This window comes from Natrix helvetica, assembly GCF_964273705.1.
Source record: "Natrix helvetica genome assembly, chromosome: 1".
Taxonomy (NCBI): Eukaryota; Metazoa; Chordata; class Lepidosauria; order Squamata; family Natricidae; genus Natrix; species Natrix helvetica.
In genome coordinates, this window is record NC_138548.1 from 56089754 (window position 1) to 56112645 (window position 22892).

Here is a 22892-nt window from a genome sequence, read left to right on the forward strand (position 1 = left end):
GGCTAGGTGATCATGGCTAGGTTGTCATGTGACTGTGTGGTCATAGCTAGGTCATGTGACTAGGTGGGTGTGGCCAATTTAACAGTTCATTAAACAATGCACACAAATTAAACTTTAATTTGTTTTGCTCCTGGGGGTGTTTTATTTGCTTTTGTTGCATGTTGCTCTTTTGGTTGACTTTTCTTTTTCCTAATTTGTTTTTTCAGTTGTTTAGGAGTCTAGTGGTCTACTTCAGGAATCTCAGTTTTGCAGCAATTCTTCTCAGTCCCAAGAAGCTTACAGTTAACAAGTCTCTCTCTCTCTTTTTCTATCTATCTTCTGGAGATGGCGGAGGTGAAAAATGGGCCCATTTTTTGACCTTCTGGCGCATCTGTGTACCCCATTTTTCACCTCCCCTGCCTCCAGAAGCATTCTGCACACAAAAAACAGGAGAAAATGGCCCATTTTTTTCACCAAAACCAGGCCGTTTTCACCCATTTTTTGGCCTCCTGGGGTCGAAGGGTGAGTGGGGTAATGTGGGACAGCCTCACAGTCCTGTGCAGGCCGGATTAATGGCTTCGGTGGGCCACCTGTGGCCCCTGGCCCATAGTTTGAGGACCCCTGGCCTAGTTGATAGTCCCAATTGTGGTTACTAAGTAAGAACTACCTGTATTTATACAACTGCATCACAGGAAACAGAGCACATTTCAGTTTACTCTCTGACCCAACTGAACACATTTATTGCTCTAAACCAGAGGTGTCAAACTCACATTATCATGGCGTGCTCACATGACGTATTGTAACATTTTCCCCTTCGCTAAACCAGGCATGGGCATGGCCAGCATGTGACGCATCCAGCCCACAGGCAGCGAGTTTGACACTCCTGCTCTAAACCTATATTATGTTCCCCCAACCTTTACCCCATATCATTATTCAGATACACAGAAACACAGAAAACACAACAGTAACACACTTAATGTCTTTATAAAATCAAAGTCTAGAAAATTAATTCAAATTGAATCAGTTTTCTAAGATCACTCAATTATTCAGGCAATATGTTTTAAAGCCCCTATATAAGTTGCCAGTTTCAATTGTGGCTGCTAAATGAGAATTATCTATTGATAGGAAACAGGATTCAATAAGGTAATTTCAGAACTCATTGATATACTTGATTAAGTAATCAAAACAGATCTGGATCGCAAGATAAACCTGTTCTTAAAGAGACTGCACAGCCCAGGAATAATCAGGCCGATAATTCAGAAATACTTTTTCAGTGCCCCTTCCCAACAAACAATTCATTGTCCTGAAAGAAATTCCAAAACAAGTCAAACAACAGGAATCATAGAGATTTGATCCCTATCTAAGGATTGGGCTTGAGGGAAGGGAGTAGAGATTGCTTCAAAGTTATTCCCATAAAAATAAAGACAGTTAATGAACAATAGACTGATATATAATAGTAGTCAATGCACTGCAGGTTTACAGAGGGAGTCTAAGAGGGAAAGAATGGATCCTAGCACTTTGATCTGGAATAAATGTCAACAAGAAGTTGAACTGAATGTTAGAAATACTCAGCCATAATTAGAGCTGCTAGTAACTTGCAAATATTTCATTTAGCTACCGTACTTTTCGGAGTATAAGATGTTCTGAAGCACCTAGCTTTTGGGGAGGAAAACAAGAGAAAAATATCTGCCACTGCCTCCCAGCAATCTGCCTCCTTGCAACAAACAGCAAATAGTACAAACAGCAAACAATATACATTTGTAATGTTACATTTCAGACTATACTTGTACAGATGCTATTGAAATTGATGAGCTTTCTGGAAGTATAGTTATTCTCTGCTATTTAAAAGAAGATACAATAGCACTGGGCCTCTTCAGATCAAGCATTTATTTTAAAAAGCTTCATTTTGTCTAGAACAATAATAAAGCAGTCTTTAAAAAATAAGTCTAATAATTTGAACATTCCATAGGAATTTATAGTTATTGACTTACCTCCTTGCAGCAAACAGCCTGATTAGCACAAGAAAAAAAAATTCTGCCTCTGCCTCCCAGCAATTTGCCACATGGAGCAAACAGCAAGTTTCACTTTCAATTTCTCCCTATCATCAGCTGTTTCAGGCTGCAGGGATTACTATAGCCTATTGCAGCCTCCGCAAGCCCCGGTTTGCTGCAAGGAGGTAAATTGCTAGGAGGCAGAGGCCAAAGGGTTGGTGCTGGTGGGTGGGTGGAGCTACATTCAGTGTATAAGACGCACCCAAATGTTCACCCTTTTTTAGGGGGGGGAAGGGTGTGTCTTAGGTAATCTTTCTGTTGTAACTTCAGTGTTTCTTATATATAAGTATGAATATAGGTAGTTGTTTAGAGACACAATTGGAACCAGAAACTTGTTAAGCAAAGATGGTACTGAAATCACCACTATGCTTATGATATTACTTCAACTTTCCTTTGCTGTAGAGACGAGCAAAGGTTATAAATGCAAGATCTGGTCATAAAGTGACTTTTTTAATTAACATCATAACTGCAAACCATTGCTAGATGAGGCCGTCACTAACAGGTGACTACCTGTATTAATCTCTTGACCAGATCTTTGCTCTGACCTTGTTTGGGTTAAGAAGCTAAGGATTGCTCAGAAGTTGGTTGCAACTTGTTTGAAAGGTTATCAATGAACATCAGGGCTTTAAATTAAACCGGAAAGTTGAAAATCATCCTGGAAGAAGCCTATGGCAGATGTTAGAATGAAAGCTATAATTTAATGGTAGTGTCTCAGATCCACTCCCTAGCATCCCCAGTTAAAAGAGTTTTAAATAGATAGATGGGAAAGGCTTCTCTATGGCATGTTGTCGCAATAACCAAAACATTATTTTTATATGAATGAGGATTAGCAAATTGAACCAAATCCAAGTGACTTTTGGATGGATACTTCCTCTGAAGAAATAGAAAATGAGTTTGGAAGCATTCCTCTTTCTGTTTCTGAATTCAAGTGACATTTAGCGGTCATGAGAGTTTTTATAAACTGTGTCTGGTTGAACAACTGTAATTTTACTTGAAGGAACCATACTTACTTTAGTTATACTTATGAGGCACTGATCTCAAAAGACAATTTAGAACTTTAATACATCTGGAGTAATATGCTAAGTTGTAACATGATATTATATTGACCACATTATATCTCTTTGCTGCGTGGGCTGCAAATACATTTCAAGGTCTAAGTCAAGCCAACCAATTCCAGCCTTTAAATATCGTATTTTTCGGAGTATAAGACGCACCAAGGTTTTGAAGAGGCAAATTTAAAAAAAGGAGGTAGGTAGATAGAGGGATAGAGAGGGAGAGAAAGAGAGAGAAATACAGTAGGTAGATAGGGAGAGAGAGAGAGTAGGTAGGTAGGTAGGTAGGTAGGTAGGTAGGTAGGTAGGTAGGTAGATAAAGGGATAGAGAGAGAGAGAGAAAGAGAGAGAGAGAGAAAGAGAGAGAAAGAAATACAGTAGGTAGGTGGGGGGAAGAATGAAGGTAGGTAGGTAGAGGGGTACAGAGAGAAATAGAAAGAGAGAGAGAGAAATATAGTAGGTAGGTAGGGCGAGAGAGAGAGTAGTTAGGTAGGTAGATAAAGGGATAGAGAGAGAGAGAAAGAGAAAGAGAGAGAAAGAGAGAGAGAAAGAAATACAGTAGGTAGGTGGGGGGGGGAGAATGAAGGTAGGTAGGTAGAGGGGTAGAGAGAGAAATAGAAAGAGAGAGAGAGAGAGAGAGAGAGAGAAATACAGTAGATAGGTAGGTAGACAGAGGGAGTAGGAAGGTAGGTAGGTAGGTATGTAGGTAGGTAGAGGGATATATATATAGATAGAGAAAGGGGGGAGAAACACAGTAGGTAGGTAGGTAGGTAGGTAGGTAGAGAGAGAGAGAGAGAGAGAGAGAGAGTAGGTAGGTAGGTAGATGTTTCCAGGTGTATTTATTCATGTTCTGGAGAAGGAAATCACTGACAATCTGCAGCACCTAAGACTTTGTTTCTGCTGGCACAGCACTTGATCAATGTAATTCTCATCAATCAGTTAAAGAGCTTTCCAAAAGGGGGAAACATTTTTTCGCACTCTGCAAACCTCCCCAAAACAGCCTATTTTTCGCAAAAATGGGACCGTTTTTTTTCAAAAAAAGAGGGGCATGAATAGCCTTTGGGGGGCTTGCAGAGTGCTCCTGGGGGTGGGGGTGGGGGAAAACGAGCAAAAAACGGCCCATTTTCTGTCAAAAAAATTGTAGGCATAGCCTTATGGAGGCTTATAGAGTGCTGCTGGGAGCTGGGGGGGCAAAAAACTGCCCGTTTTTTGCTCATTTCTGCCCTCCCCAGCCTCCAGGAGCTCTCTGAAAGCCTCCATAAGGGTATGCATGGCCATTTTGGTGAAGGGGTGGGACTTCGGGAGGCAAAAAATGATGTATTCGATGTATAAGACGCACCCAGATTTTCAGCCTCTTTTTGAGGAAAAAAGGTGTGTCTCATACTCTGAAAAATACGGTACTTAAAGGCATTAGAATCAGGTTTTTCAGAAATCTCTTCCTTACATGTTCATGTTTTAAAATTTCTGCTTCGGGTGGAGGAGAGGAAGAGAGACAAAAGGGATCCTTGGAAATTGATTTCAATTTGTTGCTAGGTAAATTTAAAATCTATATCTACCACTCACCAAAGTTAGCTCTCATATACTCATTAATTTCCATTACAGTATTTCTATTAAAGGAGGGGAAGCATTAACATAACTGCTTAGGGTCACAAAAACTACAAGAAAAAAGTGTCATTTGTAGACAGATAAATCAACTTCAGGCAAGTATGGCTAGTCCTACTGGCTGCTCTTTGAACAAGATATCCAACAGATGACAATGCAAAAAGGCAAGATTCTTGTTCGATTATTTATTTCAAGTGACTAGATTTTACATCTTGAGGAAAATACATTAATACCAACTTGCTTTTCTTGTTATTTATATAATGAGCAAAATATATAATTTCTATATAATATCAGCAAAAAACAAATAGATAACTCTCATATGCATTACAGAATTAAAGACTGCCTACATATATCAATTAATCTAATTCAGTCATAACCTTGCAAAAAAAAAAGTAATATTCAGAAACTGTAGGTTTTTGTGGCTATTTATTGGTAAAATTCCTTCTTGGTGGTGCCATGTGAGCCAATATATGTGTGCAAATGTTTCACTACTTATGTTGCTAGCTTCTTCAAGAAGTTAGCAGTCAGCAAATAATCACATTCTTCCATATTATACAAGAAAAATGCTAATGGAACATGTGGATATGATTCTAAAACATAAATATTTTTGGTCTAATTGTTTCTCTTACCTCAGTGTTAAAGATGCAGGCCTGGTATCAGGAGTGCTGCTGTGCGTTTGAAAAGCCCAAAATGAACCTCCTGGGTTGAGTGGTGGACGATAACTGGAAGCAGTTGCATTTACTTTATTAACGGCTCCATTTATCATATTTAAATTTGTCAGCTGAAGAGGAGAATAAGCATATGACAAGCATTTTAAAAGATTCAGCAAAGCAACAAAAGTATCTTGTCATGAATTTTCACTGAAGGATTGCATAGTTAATATATTGTAAAATAAACAGAGCCAGTTTACACAGCAGAGACTTTCATTCCCGCTGAATTCATATCCACAAAAAAGTGTGTCTAATGATCCATATGAAAGTTAGCAATCATAGTGTGATGTGTGAATATATGATTTCATCATTTCAGAAGAAGCAAGCAAATAAAAGTCATCAACAAATTTTGGTTATTTTCTGGAGTCTCATGGACTCACAAAAAGGCAGACTCCTGTATTTACAAGTGATACCAAATCTGGCTAAGCAGTAGCAAAAGTATCATTAGCAACATATACACTCAAACAGAAGCAGTATATGTGAGCTGGCACAAGTATTTTCAATATTTTCATTAATTAACAGAAAAAAGTACATATACACACATGCATGGTCTATCGGACAAACAAAATTAATAATAATAATGAATAAAACATATTATTTATTTCTGGCATCATTGTTCCAAAGTCTTTTCTTGCCCCTCAGTCAGCTTCTCTGATTCCACCATCCCAGGTTCAGAATATTATTTATTTATTTATTAAATGTATTGGTTGCCCATCTTACCGCAGGATAACTTTGGCCAGCTAGTTAACTATCTGTTGCTACTCATCACATATAGATTTTTCCTTCCAATGTTGTATAATAATTCTTTTATCCAGTCCTCATGCCCTAAATTCCTCAGTTCTTGATATCTTCATAAATTTTATATACTGGAGACATATCCAAGAATATATTAACCATCCTGTTGATTTTAGTCCAAAATGGAGACCATATGAGTTAATATTTCAATTCTTGAATTGCAACTGCAATGAACTCTTTTTAAACACAGGCATCCAATATATAGTATATAATATATATATTTGTATTAACTTTATTTTAAATTTAAAAAAAATCCTCTCATGTTATTAAGATGACCTTCCATTGCTTTATTAGCAAAGCTTGTTATTCCACACAACATCTAATGTCAACTTCATCAGCTTCCTTCCCCTCTCTATAAAAAATATGTTTCACAACCACAACTGTTTTCTTCAAACATCCAATCATTCTGGAACCTCAAAAATGCCAAGTAACAATTAACAACTTTGTTATTCTGTTACTTGCAATTAAAACACTATAAAGAAGCATTCTGAGGTAAATTTAAATTAAAGGTTTTTTAAAAAATTCTACAGTCTTAAAAATTCTTCTTCAATTGAGTTAATTCAAAATATGACAATGAAAGCAGAACAATGAAAGACATTCCAATTTAATAGTTAAATATTTAACAGGGAAAAGATGCAATCATTAGTTCTCCCTTCCCTGAGTAGCTCCTTTTCTTTTCCCAAAAATTTGCTATAAAGGGTTAGAGGACCTCCGAAACGGTATGTGAAGAGATGTTGGGGAATCAAAAATTGTCAAAAATTATCCTCCTCTCCCTTTTATGCCAGAATAAATTAGTGCAAAATATCACCTGGAGACACTATTGTGTCAGAATAAATCTTGCCAATGCATCTGGAAAAATATTTTTTTTATTTTTAATTTTTAAAATTAATTTTCATTGTATATTAGTATTATATCAAGTACATGCATTTATTCTAGTCCAAGCCAAGGAATAAGAATATGGGATTTCAGTGTCTTACCCAACTCCTTACTTTATTACTTTTCAAAAAATGCTAAGCTTCTTGAAAACATAATAGTATTATTTAAATCATAAGCCATGCCATCATTTGACAATATTTCTGAATGAAAAATAATTCTGCACTGTACATTTGATCATGCACACTGTCCTCTGATATAAAGACCTCTATTTCCACTAAAAATGAAAGAGGCAGCCATCTCTTTCTACATTACTTTCCATTGTTAAAATTATGTTTGTCTTAAAGCTGTCTTTCCAACTGGAACAGGTGTGTAAACAGTTAAACGTATGGTGGGTAAGGATGTTCACACATTCCACACAGACAGGTGCTCAACTTACAGCAGACTTAAATACAGTCACTGGAATCAAAAGCAGGCATCAGAGCATACTGGCTTATTTAAACCAGCCCATCATGTTTCTTCAGTGTTGATAGTTATTCTTTCACTCCTTGATTTGTTTCTGCTGCTATAATTAACCTGCCAGCTCAGTAGATTCCTTGGGGAACGAATAGAATAATTGACATCTGTACAGCAGAGCTCTGCTTTGCTGACTGTGACTTTCCATCCTCACCATTTGATGTGCCTTAAGGGATATAACTATATAACTAACTATATAACAGTGTGTGTGTGTGTGTGTGTGTGTGTGTGTGTGTGTGTGTATACACATATATTTTTGTAGATTTTCACGGGTGTAGGTATGCTGGTCTCGTTGTATTCGGGTCTTTTCCCATGTAAAATTGAGATTGTCTTGGCAACATTTCGGCGAGATATCGACGAGGTCCCACTCGCCATTTTCAGGCTGGTGCCTTCGGCTTTGGGTTTGTGCGAGCAAAGCATGATCGGAGCTGCCGTCTTTCTATAAATATTGATGGGGTATGTGTGGAGTGCTGGCTTTGTTGCTGTAAGCGGATTGGTAGGCTGTGTTGTAACATCTTGATTAATTGATGGAGTTGATGTTTGCAGATTAGTCGGCTCCATCATCTAATCAAGATGTTACAACACAGCCAACCAATCCGCTTACAGCAACAAAGCCAGCACTCCGCACATACACACACACCAATATTTATAGAAAGACGGCAGCTCCAATCACGCTTTGATCGCACAAACACAAAGCCGAAGGCACCAGCCTAAAGATGGCGAGTGGGACCTCATCGAAACGTCACCAAGATACTCTCAATCTTACACGGGAAAAGACCCGAATAAGCCAAGACCTGCATACCTGTACCCGTGAAAATGTACGAAAACAAATATGTATGTATGTATATATGTATGTATGTATACACATACACAAACATATGTACACACACACACACACACACATATATAACACACACTATTATATGTAATACAGGTGATATATCAGTGATGGCGAACCTATGGCACGCGTGCCACAGGTGGCACGTGGAGCCATTTGTCAGGGCATGCGAGGCTTTATAGGAGCCTGGGGAGGGCGAAAAGAGCCTCCCCTGCCCCCCGGGAGGCCCTCCGAAGGCTTCAGGGACCGTCCGGAGGCTTCCCTGACGCCTTCGGAGTGCTTAAAACGACCCTCTGAGCAAACCGGAAGTGACTTCCAGTTTGCTCGGAGGGTGGTTTTAAGCGTTCCGAAGGCTTCACGGACCATCCGGAGGCTTCCCTGATGCCTTCGGAGCACTTAAAACGACCTTCCGAGCAAACCGGAAGTGACTTCCGGTTTGCTCGGAGGGTCGTTTTAAGCGTTCCAAAGGCTTCAGGGAAGCCTCTGGATGGTCCCTGAAGCCTTCGGGGGGCCTCTGGGGGGCGGGGGAGGCTCTTTTCGCCCTCCCCAGGCTCCTATAAAGCCTCTGGAGCCTGGGGAGGGTGAAAAAAGCATGTAAAAATGGGGGGTCACGAGTTGTGTGTGCATGCACACTGGGGGGGGTCGCGCATTGCATTATGGGTACAGCACACCCACACACAACCCCCCTGCGCTCCCCCCCACTTGTGGCACACGAACCAAAAAAGGTTTGCCATCGCTGTGATATATTATTTATATATAATATAAAGAGCATATTTATATATAATATATATATAAGGTATATAATGAGAAATATCATATTTAATATAGCTTTAGCTGAGTTTAAATGTAAAGGAAGAATACAAAAGCAAGACAAAATAACTTTTTTGCATGGGAAAAATAGGTGTTATAGGCTTAAATATTATTTGTGTTTGTTAGATCTCTATCCAGACTTTCTTCCAGGAGGTCAAGAACACTCACATACTTCATTATACAACTGTAACAACAACCCAGTGACCTTGGTACAGGTAGTCCTTCCTTACCACTTGATCACCAACTGTTCACAGTTACAACGGTACTGGGGGGGAAATAATTTTATGCCCAATTTATGATCTTTGCAGTATCCCTCAATCATGTGATTGCAGCCAATACACATTGTCCTGTGGGTGCCCCCTCCCCCATGTTTAGAGTAAAGCAATTGGAGAGGAAGGAATTGGAAGACAACAAGATGTTTTCTCTTCTCCTTACAAAACGTAATGCGATTGTGCTGGCACTCAAGGCTGGAAACTGAAGATATGCCACACAAACAGCCTACTCTCTTGCAAACCCTTCCTCTGATCTCTCTATTTTAGGAGGTGGGGAGAAAAAAGACCAAGCAATTTTTATAGGCAATCTCTTTTGTCTGACCTTTATTTCCCCTCGCAGAATGAAGAGATGGGAGAAGAAGGGATTGCAAGACAGTAAATTGTTCGCTCTTCAACCCATTGAAAGCAATGTTGCCATATTGATAGATTTTATAATTTTTGCATTCATTAATTTCCCTTTGTGTAAGAGGTCAATAATGGACATCCAAAATATTATTAATATTTTTTTAAAAAGTGTTCCCAACCAACATAGACCAAGAACTTACAGGTACTCCTTACTTAATGACAGTATTTATTTATTATGAAATTTATTTGCTGCCCATCTCATATCTAACAACTCTCCAATAATTAGGACTGGAATTTCCATTGCTATAGATGGACATGCACTGTGCAATACAAGATCCCCAGGATCTTGTTCTCTGTAGCTGGGCTCCTTGGAGAAAAAAAGCAGCAGAAACAGGATTGACCTGCAATCTACCCTACCAGTTCCCCTACTGATTTCACTTGTGGAAAGCTGGCAGGGGAATTCACAAATGGTGATCACATGACCACAGGATGCTGCAAAAATGTCATAAGTGCAATTAGGTTTCCAAACTCCTAAATCATGATCATATGATTGCAGGGGTGCTGGATTGTCAGAACTTCAAGAACCATCATTAAGTACCACTTATTCAGTGACATTGCAACTTTGAACAGTTGCTGAATGAGTGGTCATTAACAGGACTATATTTATGCTCCTTATATTACTTGTTCTTTTTAGCACTTCATAGCTACTCACTAGTTTCAAGTCTCATAAGTCTTCCCACATATTGTTATCCATTAACACTAAATGTTGCACAATATTACTTTATTTCACTTTTCAGTTACCGTGTTTCCGTGAATATAAGGCAAGGTCTTATTTTCTTTTGACCCCGCAAAATAAGTGCTTGATCTTATTTTCGGGGAGGTCTTATTCTTTTTGAGATGCAGGAGGTGGCGAGCATGGTCACCTCATGGCTGTTGCTGCATTGCAATATTTTCGGGAGGGCTTATTTTTGGGGAGGGCTTATTTTAGCGCATGTGCTCAAAAACCCAATTCGGCTTATCATCCGGGAAGGTCTCATTTTCGGGGTATGATGACTGAGCTCACCTACACAAACTATTTTTCTAAACATAACTAGGTTGGTGTTTAGACATCAAAAAAGTATATAGTAATCATGCAGTATTTATTAGAGCAGATATTGTTGTTTACAGAAGAGCACTGTACTATCAGAATAAGCAAAGTAGACTATGCATTTCCATTTCTTTTATCTCACCTCTGCTATCAAAGACCACTTTGAACCTGTGCTTCTCAAAATAATCTTCCTAGTTCAAAAATGGGTTAAGATTAAATACCCTCATTTATGTCCCCTGGGTATGTGTGTGTGTGTGTCTCCCTCCAATTATAGAGAGGGAGAAGAATAGAATCCACATTGATAGTACTTTTTATTTTACCATCCATAGTTATCTATTAATAAACAGGACACCTCTAGGAAGGAAGGGAACCTTGTTTGCAGTTAACTGAGGTCTATTTCAACCACACCCCATAGATAAATTACACAGGCAAGTTTATCTGCATGCTTGCATTTATAGATATAAGACAAGCGAAGTTTGAGAGGTGTGAAGGCTCCATGTACATCAAAATTGATTTGGCTCAAGGCCCATGACATTCCTACCCTGCTTGGTGAGTTTACCAGCTCACAGGGTATGTACATAAAGAGCGTAAGAGTTCTAGTCTCTAGAAAACATTCCAGACAAAACCTGCCACAGACATTCCTGGGAAACCTGACAAACTTGCAGATTTGTTTGTAGTGTTTCCAGCACATACATCTTTTTTTTAAGAGTCTGTATTGTAGTGGATTATTTGCTTTCCATTACTGGAAGAAATCAGACTTGGAATTAAATACTCCTAAGAGTTTTAAAGCTAAAACTTCACTGGGAGTTATTTCAGCAAGGCTTAGATGTGCCAAACGTTTGATGATCAGAAAGTAACCCTTCCCACAAAATAGTTCCTTGAAGCTCAGCTTGATTCAGCTAGCAGCTCCTTGAAATCCTTTCAAGACTAAATCCAACTATATAAAAGCCTTTGGAGCACCAGAAATGATGCTGTTTCAGGCACTCTTTTTTTCTCTTCTATATTGTTTTCTATAACATTGGTGTACATCAGCTTTCAAGTGAATCTCACATTGTATCCACTGAAGAAAAAATGCCAAACAAAAAGAAAGGTGGAGCAGAAGAGGGGTGAAAAAAGAAGGGGTGATGGCTAAGAAGAATTAACCAACACATTTCCTGTTTCAGCTTGCAGTTGAATGGAAGATCGAGGAGAGAGAGGCTTAAAATAGATTGGAAAAAAGCTTCCTAACATTGAGAATATTACAGATGAAGCGATAAATCTCTATGCTTTAAAAGCATAGCTAATTATATGTGTTTTTCATGAGAAGACTGTAATAAAGAAGACTGTAATAGAGGGGAGGGGGGAGGGGAGCGGAGGGGACAGGAGAGGTTTAGATGCGAAATATATAGCCTGGGAACTTAATCTCCTCCATATTTTTCTACCACAGTGCTGTAAAAAATAAAAACAAAAACACTTTGAGATACCCTTAAAAGCAGAACTTGTTCATACTTCCTTGTATTTGATATAAAAAGATTTACTGTCTCTTACACTGGAGGCAATACATCACCATCATGGCTAACAATCACCTACAATTTTATCCTCCTTATGAAGCAGGTACTGACTAGTTCTTGAGGTGGCTGGTGCCAAGCAGAGTGGTATTGTTTTTAAAAAAAACCAGAAAAAACCACTGTACTAGATATTTGTACTTTGTATTCTCCAACAAGTTTATGAGGAATGCCAGCTTTTTGCTAAGGACCATCTTTCCAATGAAAATACGAAATAATATGCCCTACCCCCACCTTTCTTACAATGATATATCATTACATTTGTAGGAAAGTTGCTGCAAGCTTTGAACACTGGCTGACTCAACAGAAGAGAAAGATATATCTTGTTCCAGCTCTCGCCTGGGTGGTCTGATGTTATCCTTAAGATCAAACTCTGTAGCTGGAAAAGTTGGAGCTGTTGCTAGTGAAAATCAATCCATGAATTTGCACATTTGTTCATAGAGAAATGCAGAAAAGAAGTAACTCTTCTTTTTATCAAGCAGGGCAATTCAACACATTCTTTTATTTACCATCAATAACTACAAAGCACTGAAGCCTAAGAAATGTTTGTAACAACCCCTGCTTTTGTTCTGCCAAAAGCGTTCAGGCAGGCACCAATAAAGACCTCACACAGAACCAATACCACCTCACAGTATATTACATAGGGAAAATAGTATGGAAGAGGTTTGCCATTATCATTTTTCAAGATTTTTTCCCCCAATTTCCCATTTGAGCCCATAGCCCAAACTTTCCTGGTGGTCTCCCATTCAATTCTGCTTAGTTTCTGAGCCTAGACAAAAAAAATGGTGAAAGTCACTATAGATTGTCAACCCAACTTTCTATATATGTGTGTGTATTTATTTCTAATGGATGGAATTGCTTTTAGCAATTCAGGAAGATTCCGAGAGTTGTCCTTTCATAAATTAAAAGAGGTTGCATATGAAACTGATAAGTAGAAGGCCCCTTTTAATGGGCATGGACAATGTTCAATGTGCAGACTAAGAACCAGTTAGAGTTTGTCATTAATAGAAGCAGTAGGTAACACTGAGCATTTTGGGGGCATAGAGAATACATTTGGAATTGTCACAATATTTAATAATACAACCCCACATTATTTAGTGGGGTCATTCCTAAAATTATTCTGTGTTTCCTATAGGAGAAGAGGCAGGATTAGGATCAACCCTGCTGTACTGCCTGTTCCTATTTAATATTACTTATTTATCAAGGCCTTTGAACTATGGTGCTGGAGAAGACTCCTACCAGCCCCTTGGACTGCAAGGCAATCAACTGGTCATTCCTAGAGATCAACCCTGACTGCTCCTTAGAATAAGGTGACCAGCCGTCCCGCTTTTGGCAGGACAGTCCCGATTTTTAACAATTTGTCCCGCGTCCCGCGGCGTTTTTAAAAAGTCCCGATTTTTGGAAAGAATGCATGACAAGCTAGGGAACTGCGGGAGAACGGGAAGGGAATATACGGTTTTTGGCGGCCATGTGGCTATTTAGCCAGGATCAATGTTTCCTCTAAGGTGCACGGCTTAGATTTTAAAATGCCGATGAGCCCCCGCCGCCACCAGAATAACTGCTGCCGCCTCCTCCAACTTACCTTAAAAGGCCAAATCCTGAAGATGAAACTCAAATACATTGGCCACCTAATGAGAAGGAGAACTCATTGGAGAAGAGCCTAATGCTGGGAAAGATTGAGGGCAAAAGAAGAAGGAGACGGCAGAGAATGAGGTGGCTGGATGGAGTCACCGAAGCAGTCGGTGTGAGCTTAAATGGACTCCGGGGGATGGTAGAGGATAGGAAGGCCTGGAGGAACGTTGTCCATGGGGTCGTGATGGATTAGACATGACTTCTCAACTAACAACATTTATCAAGATGGGCAGTGAGAATATGGTATAAAATTAAGAAGGGATAGATTGTGATGCACCAGAGATTTCCTTTTATAAAGCTCCAGCACATATAAACTAGTTTGCAGTAGCTTCATCAGGGTGCCCTCCACTTATTCTATGTTCACTATAACCACAGTGCCTTAGCATTATTAATATGTACAGTATATTAGAAAAAAGTGATTGCACTCCCTGTGATCAAGCACAATTCAAGAAGATCCATTAAGATTAATTCTTACTTATCAAATAAATCTTAATCACTGTTTGTTTGTTTTTCTTGTTTGTGAAATGATTACCATCAAATGATATTTCTATTCAAAATGGAAAATATGTTTTTTAGATACCTGTTGTGTAAGAAGGCTGATGTGACTGGGTGGCGAGTACTGTCTAGCTGCCTGCTTCTCTGCCAATCTCTGAAGTTCTGCTGCAATATCGTGATTATAACGCTTGTTGTCTTCTGTATCCTTATTCATTCTGGCAGATACACCACGCTGTCTACTTGGGCTGTGACTTCTTGATCCTGCTAAAGTGAGTGAAAAGTTTTATTTTGCCATGATTTTTTTCCCTAGCTATAAGAAATATGCCTGATGTGCAAAAATTGCCAAGGGACAGAAATATTTATGACAAAATAAAAACCAAGTATTTTATATGAAAGGTATTAATACACAATTCTCCAATGTTGGTGGAGACAGTGGTCATGCATGGGTTAACTCAGTCAGTAACCAATAGAACTGAGTCTACCAAAGTGATGTCATCACCTCATAGGAGTGTCCTCCCACTTTTTTAGTTCAATCCGAACTGGCTGTGCTAACTGCTTTCTCCGCAACTTTAGTAGATATTAGTTACCTTTAATTGGATATTTTTCTAAATTTCACCTAAATTACATCCAAATTGGAAGGAATCAGTGGATAGCTCCTCAGAGCTAAGTCTCTTATTTAGCCCTGGGCTTCCTGGAGAGACTCACCAGGGCTTCTTCGAGGCTTCTGCCTCCTGAGCTTACCAGCAATTCAGAGGCTTACCTGCAAGCAGCGCCTCTCAGCAACGGCCGTTGGAGGCTCTGCTCAGCGCTGCTGCCTCTGCTGGCTTCCGGGCCTTTCTCCTCATGCCGTCAAGCCCGCACACTGCTTCCAAGCACCGCCAAAGCCGCCAGCAGCTGCCAAAAGCTGCCAGCAGTCGCAAAAAAGCCGCAAGCCGCCGCCCCTCAGCGCTCCCGCCTCACCGGATCACCGCTACTGCTCCCTTCGACCTCTGCAGCCTCTCCACCGGGCCTTCGACACCCTCCTTCCCGAGGTTCTGTGGCCTCGGCTACCTCGTGGCACCCGGCCGATAGGCTCTGTAGCCTCAGTGGCCATTTTGTTTTGGCACGATCTCCAGTGGCCATTTTGGGCACTTCAAGGAGTCGTGAGTACAGATCATGGCCTCATCTCCTGCCTCTGAGCCACAAGTGCCTCTACCCACCAATGAGACCCCTTCTTCTGAAACCCGCAAACACAGGGCTGCTCCAGAAGCCTCCCGCACAGTCATCGCTACTGCTCCCTTCGACCTCTGCAGCCTCTCCACCGGGCCTTCGACACCCTCCTTCCCGAGGTTCTGTGGCCTCGGCTACCTCGTGGCACCCGGCCGATAGGCTCTGTAGCCTCAGTGGCCATTTTGTTTTGGCACGATCTCCAGTGGCCATTTTGGGCACTTCAAGGAGTCGTGAGTACAGATCATGGCCTCATCTCCTGCCTCTGAGCCACAAGTGCCTCTACCCACCAATGAGACCCCTTCTTCTGAAACCCGCAAACACAGGGCTGCTCCAGAAGCCTCCCGCACGGAGCCCTCTCCCAAGGCCCCTAGGGAGTCCCATAGGGGTGTAGCCAAGCCACAGGCAAAAGACAGTGCCACCCAGGTTCCTCCCAGCAAGGCCAAGGCCAAGACCAATCACACTGAATCCCATCTATTTCAGGCCCTGAGGCCTTCTCAGCCTAGTCCTCCTCCTGACTTATCCTCTGATTCGGAGAATGACCTCTCCCCTGCTGCATCCATCATTCAACCTGAGGATGCCAGGGGCTCAGGCGATCTTGCCTGCAGTGGGGATGAATCTGAGGGTGACAGGAGCATCACTCTGGATGAGGAGCCCCTCTATCAGGAGGAAATTTCTCCTCCTCCCCGCCGCCGCCGCTCTTACTCACCTGGTATGGCAGACATGATATCTGAGGCCATTGAACGTGACATAGCAGCTGCCCTTAAACATAGGTCTTCTAACTACTCTACTCCACGCAGGTCTGCTTCTTCCTCTGGTTCCAGACGCAGGGATGGTGGTCTCTCGGCTTCTTCATCGCATGAGCTTCCTGGCACATCTAGTCACCCTTTGGTTTTTGGTGAAGAGGAACGTCCAGCAAGAGATTCAGATCTCTCGGAAGATGAGGGTCTTCCCCCTGACCCACCTGCATTTGTCGGTTTGTTCAAACCTGCTGTCTTTCGCTCTCTCCTCTTTAAGGCCAAGAGAATCACTGGCATCCATTCTCCTAAAGCACTTCAAGGAACGGAAGTGGACAAGGCGGACACTACTGACCTCTTCTTCATCCAGCCTAAGATGGAAAAGAAGGTGATTCCATCTCCCAGACTCTTCATAGATATGGTCCAGAACCAATGGGCATCACCAGGTACAGGTCCCCTCCCCAATACCTTGGACAAGCGCCTGTATAACATGGTGTGAGAACTCACCAAGGCTTTAGAGGTACCTTCTATCGACTTAGCGATAATTAGCCTTTCTTCTCCTAATGCAGCCTCAGCAGCTCCTGGGGAGGCTCTTTGCCCCGAAGACAAGAGAATAGAACAAACTCTGGTCAAGAGTCACCAGGCCTCAGCTTGGGCCGTTAGGGCGGGTACCTCTGCTTCGTTCTTTAGTCGCTCTGCTCTCTTATGGCTAAGGCAACTCCAGGCAAGGCTTCCGGCCAGGGATTCTAGGGCTCGCAGGGATATCAACAAAATAAAGGCAGCCCTAGAATACATTGCAGATGCTTCCTTGGACGTGGCCCGTTTTGCGACCAAGGCCATAGCATCCTCCATGTCCACCCGTCACCTGCTTTAGCTAAAGCAGTGGCAGGCGGAAGCCCGTGCCAAGTGGAGGCTAGCCTCCTCGCCCTATTCTTCATCCCTTCTCTTTGGGGTCTCATTGGATCCTCTATTGGTAGAGTCCAAGAATAAGCGGAAGGTCTTGCAGCCAGCCACTAAGAAACAAGAGGGCCGCAGTCAATCCTTTTATCGCAGGCAGCCCTTTTGGGGTCAGGATGGGGGTTCCTCCAGCTCCCGTCCACAACGTCAGGCTCCCCCCAGACAGGGCCCTTCCTTTTCCAACAGGTCAGGTAGAAACAGCCAGAGATTCCAGCCCAGAAAGTCATTCAGGGACAATACCAACCGATCCTACAGTAGGCGGAAGTGACTGCCTGGAGGATCTCCCCATAGGGGGACATCTGTCAACCTTCCCGGATCGCTGGGACGACATCACCAACGAAGCGTGGGTCAGGTCCACAATCAGATTCGGCCTTCTCTTGGACTTGCGCTCCAGCTCTCCGAACCACTTTGTCCCGTGCTCAATATCCAGTGACTCTCAAGAGAGACTCCTAGTAGAGCAGGCCATCCATCATCTGCTCCTCATCTGGGCCATTCAACCAGGTGGGACGGGAGTTCTACTCTCGTCTCTTTATCGTGCCGAAGTCTTCGGGGGGCTGGAGAGCGATCCTTGATCTCAAATTCTTAAATCGATTCATCAGGTACAGGAGGTTCAAAATGCACTCTCTCCTGTCAATCCTAGAGAATGTGCGCAAACACGATCTCCTCATATCAGTGGACCTCACGGAGGCTTACCTCCACGTACCCATTCACAAACAACACAGATGGTTCCTCCGATTTGTCTATGCGGGCCATCACTATCAGTATCGGGCCCTCCCCTTCAGGCTATCATCAGACCCAAGGGTCTTCACCAAGCTCCTGTCAGTCGTAGCAGCCCACTTACGTGCCAGATCCATTCGGAGCTTTTGCTACCTGGACGACATCCTCTTGTTGTCCAGATCACGCAACCAGGCCCTGTGGGATCTTCATGACACCTTGTAGATACTTCAGGAGGTGGGATTCTCCATCAATCAATAGAAGAGCCACCTTGTTCGCAGCTCTCGTCTAGTGCACCTGGGAGCCCTCATCGACTCCGCTCAGGGGAAGGTCTTCCTGTCTCGGGAACAACAGATCAGCCTCAGGGATTTAGCCTTTGAACTATGAAGGAGACAGCAGGCACCTCTTCTCCAGCTGTCTCAACTGCTGGGGAAGATGGTCTCTTGCTTCTCCATTGTCCCTTGGGCATGGCTTCACAGCCGCTGCCTCCAGTGGTTTCTTCTGCCATTCCAGAAGACCAACAGCAGCTGTTCCCTAGCGAAAGTCAGATTGACTCCAGAGGTCCTTCACTCTCTGGACTGGTGGATCTCCCCCGCCATCTCTCAGGGGTCCCTCTTCAGGGAATCTCCTTGTCTCGTAGTTACGACGGATGTGAGTTTGACGGGTTGGGGCGCTCACCTGGAGGTTCAGATAGCTCAGGGTCTCTGGTCCGACTCCGACCTTTCCCACAGTATGAAGTGGCTAGAGTTGAGGGCCATCCATCTAGCTCTCCTTCAGTTCCAATCTTCAGTTCGCAACACTCATGTGCTAATTCGGACAGACAACACAACAGCCTAGGCACATGTCAACCACCGGGTGGGGGACAAGAGCAGTTTCCCTCATGGAGTCTGCCTTTCACCTAGGGATCTGGGCGGAAGCCACCTTCTCTCCCTCCATGCCGAACACATCTCGGGCTCCAACAACACCAGAGCAGGCTGGTTGAGCCGCACAACAATCGATCCTGTGGAGTGGACCCTCAACTGTCGCATCTTCAAACAGCTGTTGACCAGGTACAGGACCCCCGGTGCTAGATCTCTTCGCAACGGCATCCAACAATCAACTGCCCATGTACCTGTCTCGCTACACGACACCAGGCGCAGAAGGGACGGACGCCTTAAGGTGCAGGTGGCCCCATGGTCTCCTGTACGCCTTCCCTACCTTCCCCGATACAGAGGGTCATTCAGAATATGATAAAAGGAAGAGGCCGAGCTCATCCTACTCTCCCCCCCCCCCATTGGCCGCGCTGTCCATGGTTCGCGGACCTAGTCAATCTCTCAGTGGGCCCAGAGTGGCGTCTTCCCCTGATACCATCCCTTCTTCACCAGGGATCCATCCACCATCTCGACCTTTCTTGGCTCCACCTAACTGCATGGAGGCTGAGCGGGAGATCTTGAGGGTGGCAAACCTTTCTGAGACTGTAATTCAAACTATTCAGGCTTCTCGATGCTCGGCCACTAATAGGATCTACGAATCAACGTGGCAGACTTTCAGCACATGGTGCCTTTCTAGAGAGGTTTCGCCCCTGGAGGCTTCGGTTCCCCAGGTTTTGGAGTTCCTGCAACTAGATAAAGGACTTGTGCCTAACACCTTACAGAGGCAGATGTCGGCTCTCTCTTCGGTTCTCTCTCTTCACCCGGATGAGCTTCTCTCCTTGCACCCTCATGTATGCCGCTTCATTAAGGGTGCATCTAATCTCTGCCCTCCTGTCATTCACCGCTTCCCCTCGTGGGATCTAACCAAAGTCCTTGACTTTCTCACTGGACCACTCTTCGAGTCTCTCAGGTCGGCCTTCCTGTATCACCACACATTGAAAACAACTTTCTGGTGGCCATCACGTCTGCACGACGGGTCTCAGAATTGGCGGCCCTTTCCATCCGTTCTGACTTGTGTACCTTTCACTCAGACCGCGTGGTCCTTCGACTTGATCCCACCTTTGTCCCAAAGGTCAATTCGGCCTTTCATCGGTCTCTGGATCTCACTCTACCAAACTTTTTCCCTAATCCCTCTCACAGTCTCGAGCGCAAATGGCACAGGTTAGACGTAAGATGGTCTCTTAAGATTTATATTGCCAAGACGGCCGTCTTTAGGTGCACCAAAGCACTCTTTGTGTCTTTCCATCCCACAAACAAGGGTCTAAAGGCTTCTCCATCTATGATTGGGTGCTGGATCCGATCAACCATAACTAGAGCTTATCTGGCGAGTCATCTCACGCCTCCATCCAACATGATGGCGCATTCCACACGCAGCGCGGCTACATCAGCAGTGTGGACAAGGCAGGCCTCAGTGGAAGAGATCTGCAAGGCGCCCACCTGGGCGACCCCCAATTCCTTTATCCGCCATTATAAGATGGATAGATATGCGTCGGCAGATGCAGCATTCGGACAGCGAGTGATTCAACAAGTTCTTCCCTCTTCAAGCTCCTAGCCCAGTCTCATTCCCACCCGGGGACACGCCAGCTTTGGTACGTCCCATGCATGACCGCTGTCTCCACCAACGTTGGAGAATGGGAGTTGGTTCTTTCCTGATACGCCCCTTCTCGAGGCAGGTGGAGACAGCGGTCATCCCCACCCTTTGGTTCCTGGCCTAGTTCGCGGAGGGAGTTCTGGAGCTAGGCTAGAGTTTCGGAGGATTGAAAGCAGTCAACTAACACACAGCAGTCTATTTATCTCCTTCGTCACAAAAGCAGGAGGACATTCCTCTGAGGCGATGACATCACTTTGATAAACTCAGTTCTATTGGTTACTGACTGAGTTAACCCATGCATGACCGCTGTTTCCACCTGCCTCGAGAAGGGGCGTATCAGGTAAGAACCAACGCCCCATTCTCAATTACAATATGCATATGTCTGTAGCTAAATTATCTCTGTTTTTTGCTTTCTTTCAAAAGTTTTATAAAGAACAGAGATGATTTCTTTATGAAGTAATGATAGAGACATTAATTTATCGAAGAAAGGACAATTCAGAAAGTCAGCACGAGATCGGGGAAAAAAATAAGGCATAAAAGACATTTTATTCCAAAGAAACCTCTGGTTAGATATTTATTAGTGCTCTGTCAACTATTTAGAGTGATACCTTAAAAAGCCTCTCCTAACCTACTGCTCAGAGTACCAAGGCCCCATGTTGTTGTTTTAAAGCACAACCAAAACACCAGTAGAATCAGAACTGATACTGTCCACATGCTCATTTCCCTGCAATGCCAGCAAAAGTAAACTGGGGGGTGGGGGATAGCCATGCTCTGTCATTGTGGAAGTCCTTGAAATGGCCCCCAAGAGCCTTTGAGAGAATATGGAATAATGATACTTGGAGCAATACGTTCAGAAGAGTATGAAGCAGCCCTCCATGTGGTTGGCACCGCCCCAATAAATTAGCATAATACGAAAGAAAAATGAAACAAAACACATTACTTGGAAAGCTATTCTTATGTGAATAGAACAGTTCTTTTCAAAGTCTTAAAAACTTGGTGAGGATTATCAGGAAAATTATAATACAACATGTGACACATTAAAATTTTGAAATACTATACAATGAAGAATAGGTTTACTCACATTTGGTTACAATTTATTGTATATTAATAATGTTTTTCCTTCTAGACTACCTTTCATTGAACTCATGTCATTCTGAACAGAAATCTTAGTTGTTTGTTGGTGATTTTTTTTATATTTTCCCAATAAAATAAAATGTAAATTTATAATATTTATTTTTGAATCATATAAAATCCCATAAATATGGACAATCCCAGGGTTTCCCCCCTTTTTTTCTTTCCATAGTGTTTATATGTGCCATTTATTTCTTTTCTTTTTCAATTATGTATATTTTTCTTTAATTTATGCCATTTGGGTTTTGCCAAAATATTTCTAAAAAGCACCTGAAATCTAAAGAAAAATAAATTTAAAGTAGCATTGAACCAAAAGAGTATTTTCAAAAATGTAAAAATGAAAAGTACTGCAGTAGCTGAACTTCTGAAAATAATCTAAAAAGTTTATATGCTACACAAGAAAAAAAATACTGCAAAGAAATACAAGTCTGATGACAAATGTTGAAAAACAGATGGTATGGCACCAGTGTACTTCAATGCTATAAGCAATTACAGTAGTAATTGTAGTGCTTTGTACAACTGCTTTGAAACTCATTGAATTTGGTACTCAATGCATTTTGACATGAAAATTTTGTCCCCATCCTCATCGTTTATTTAGTACTCAATGCATAAGCTAGAATTTGTCGCTGTCAGCTGCCTTGGACTTACTATGTTATTCCTTATGGGAAAATTTGTTTGGTACTCATTATGTCTCCAGAAATCAATTAAAGATGAGTACCAAGGCACCACTATATTGCTAGTGAAATCCGTCACTGCCATGTGAACCAATTGCTTGCTTAAACCTGACACTTATGTCAGTAGTGCAAGCCTTTGAGAGCTCCTTCTTATTTAGACCAATCTGACATTCATTTCAATATTTGACATTACTCGGCTGTTTGCTGGTCTTTCCACATCCTTTCCTAGCAGAAAAAAAAGGGCTCAGTAGGGGATGAACACCTGCCCTTTCAAATGTCAGGTTTCAATTCCTAGCAGCTCCAATCAGTAAGAGTAATAGTTGGCGATGATTTGAACTATAATCCAACAACATCAGAAGGGCCATGGGTT

General features: G+C 42.5%; 1 protein-coding gene across 15 annotated transcripts in view; it reads right to left on the minus strand.

The window, feature by feature from the left end:
- Positions 1–22892, minus strand: part of TTLL5 (tubulin tyrosine ligase like 5) — a 167700-nt gene that overhangs the window by 60968 nt on the left and 83840 nt on the right. For 14 of the 15 annotated variants that reach the window (XM_081947794.1, XM_081947780.1, XM_081947790.1 and 11 more), the window contains 2 exons: positions 14687–14865; positions 5314–5465 (listed from right to left, as the gene is read on the minus strand). In XM_081947794.1, the coding sequence (XP_081803920.1) occupies positions 5314–5465; positions 14687–14865 (331 nt within the window). The remainder of the gene's footprint in view (positions 1–5313; positions 5466–14686; positions 14866–22892) is intronic. The other variant, XM_081947787.1, reaches the window with a different exon arrangement.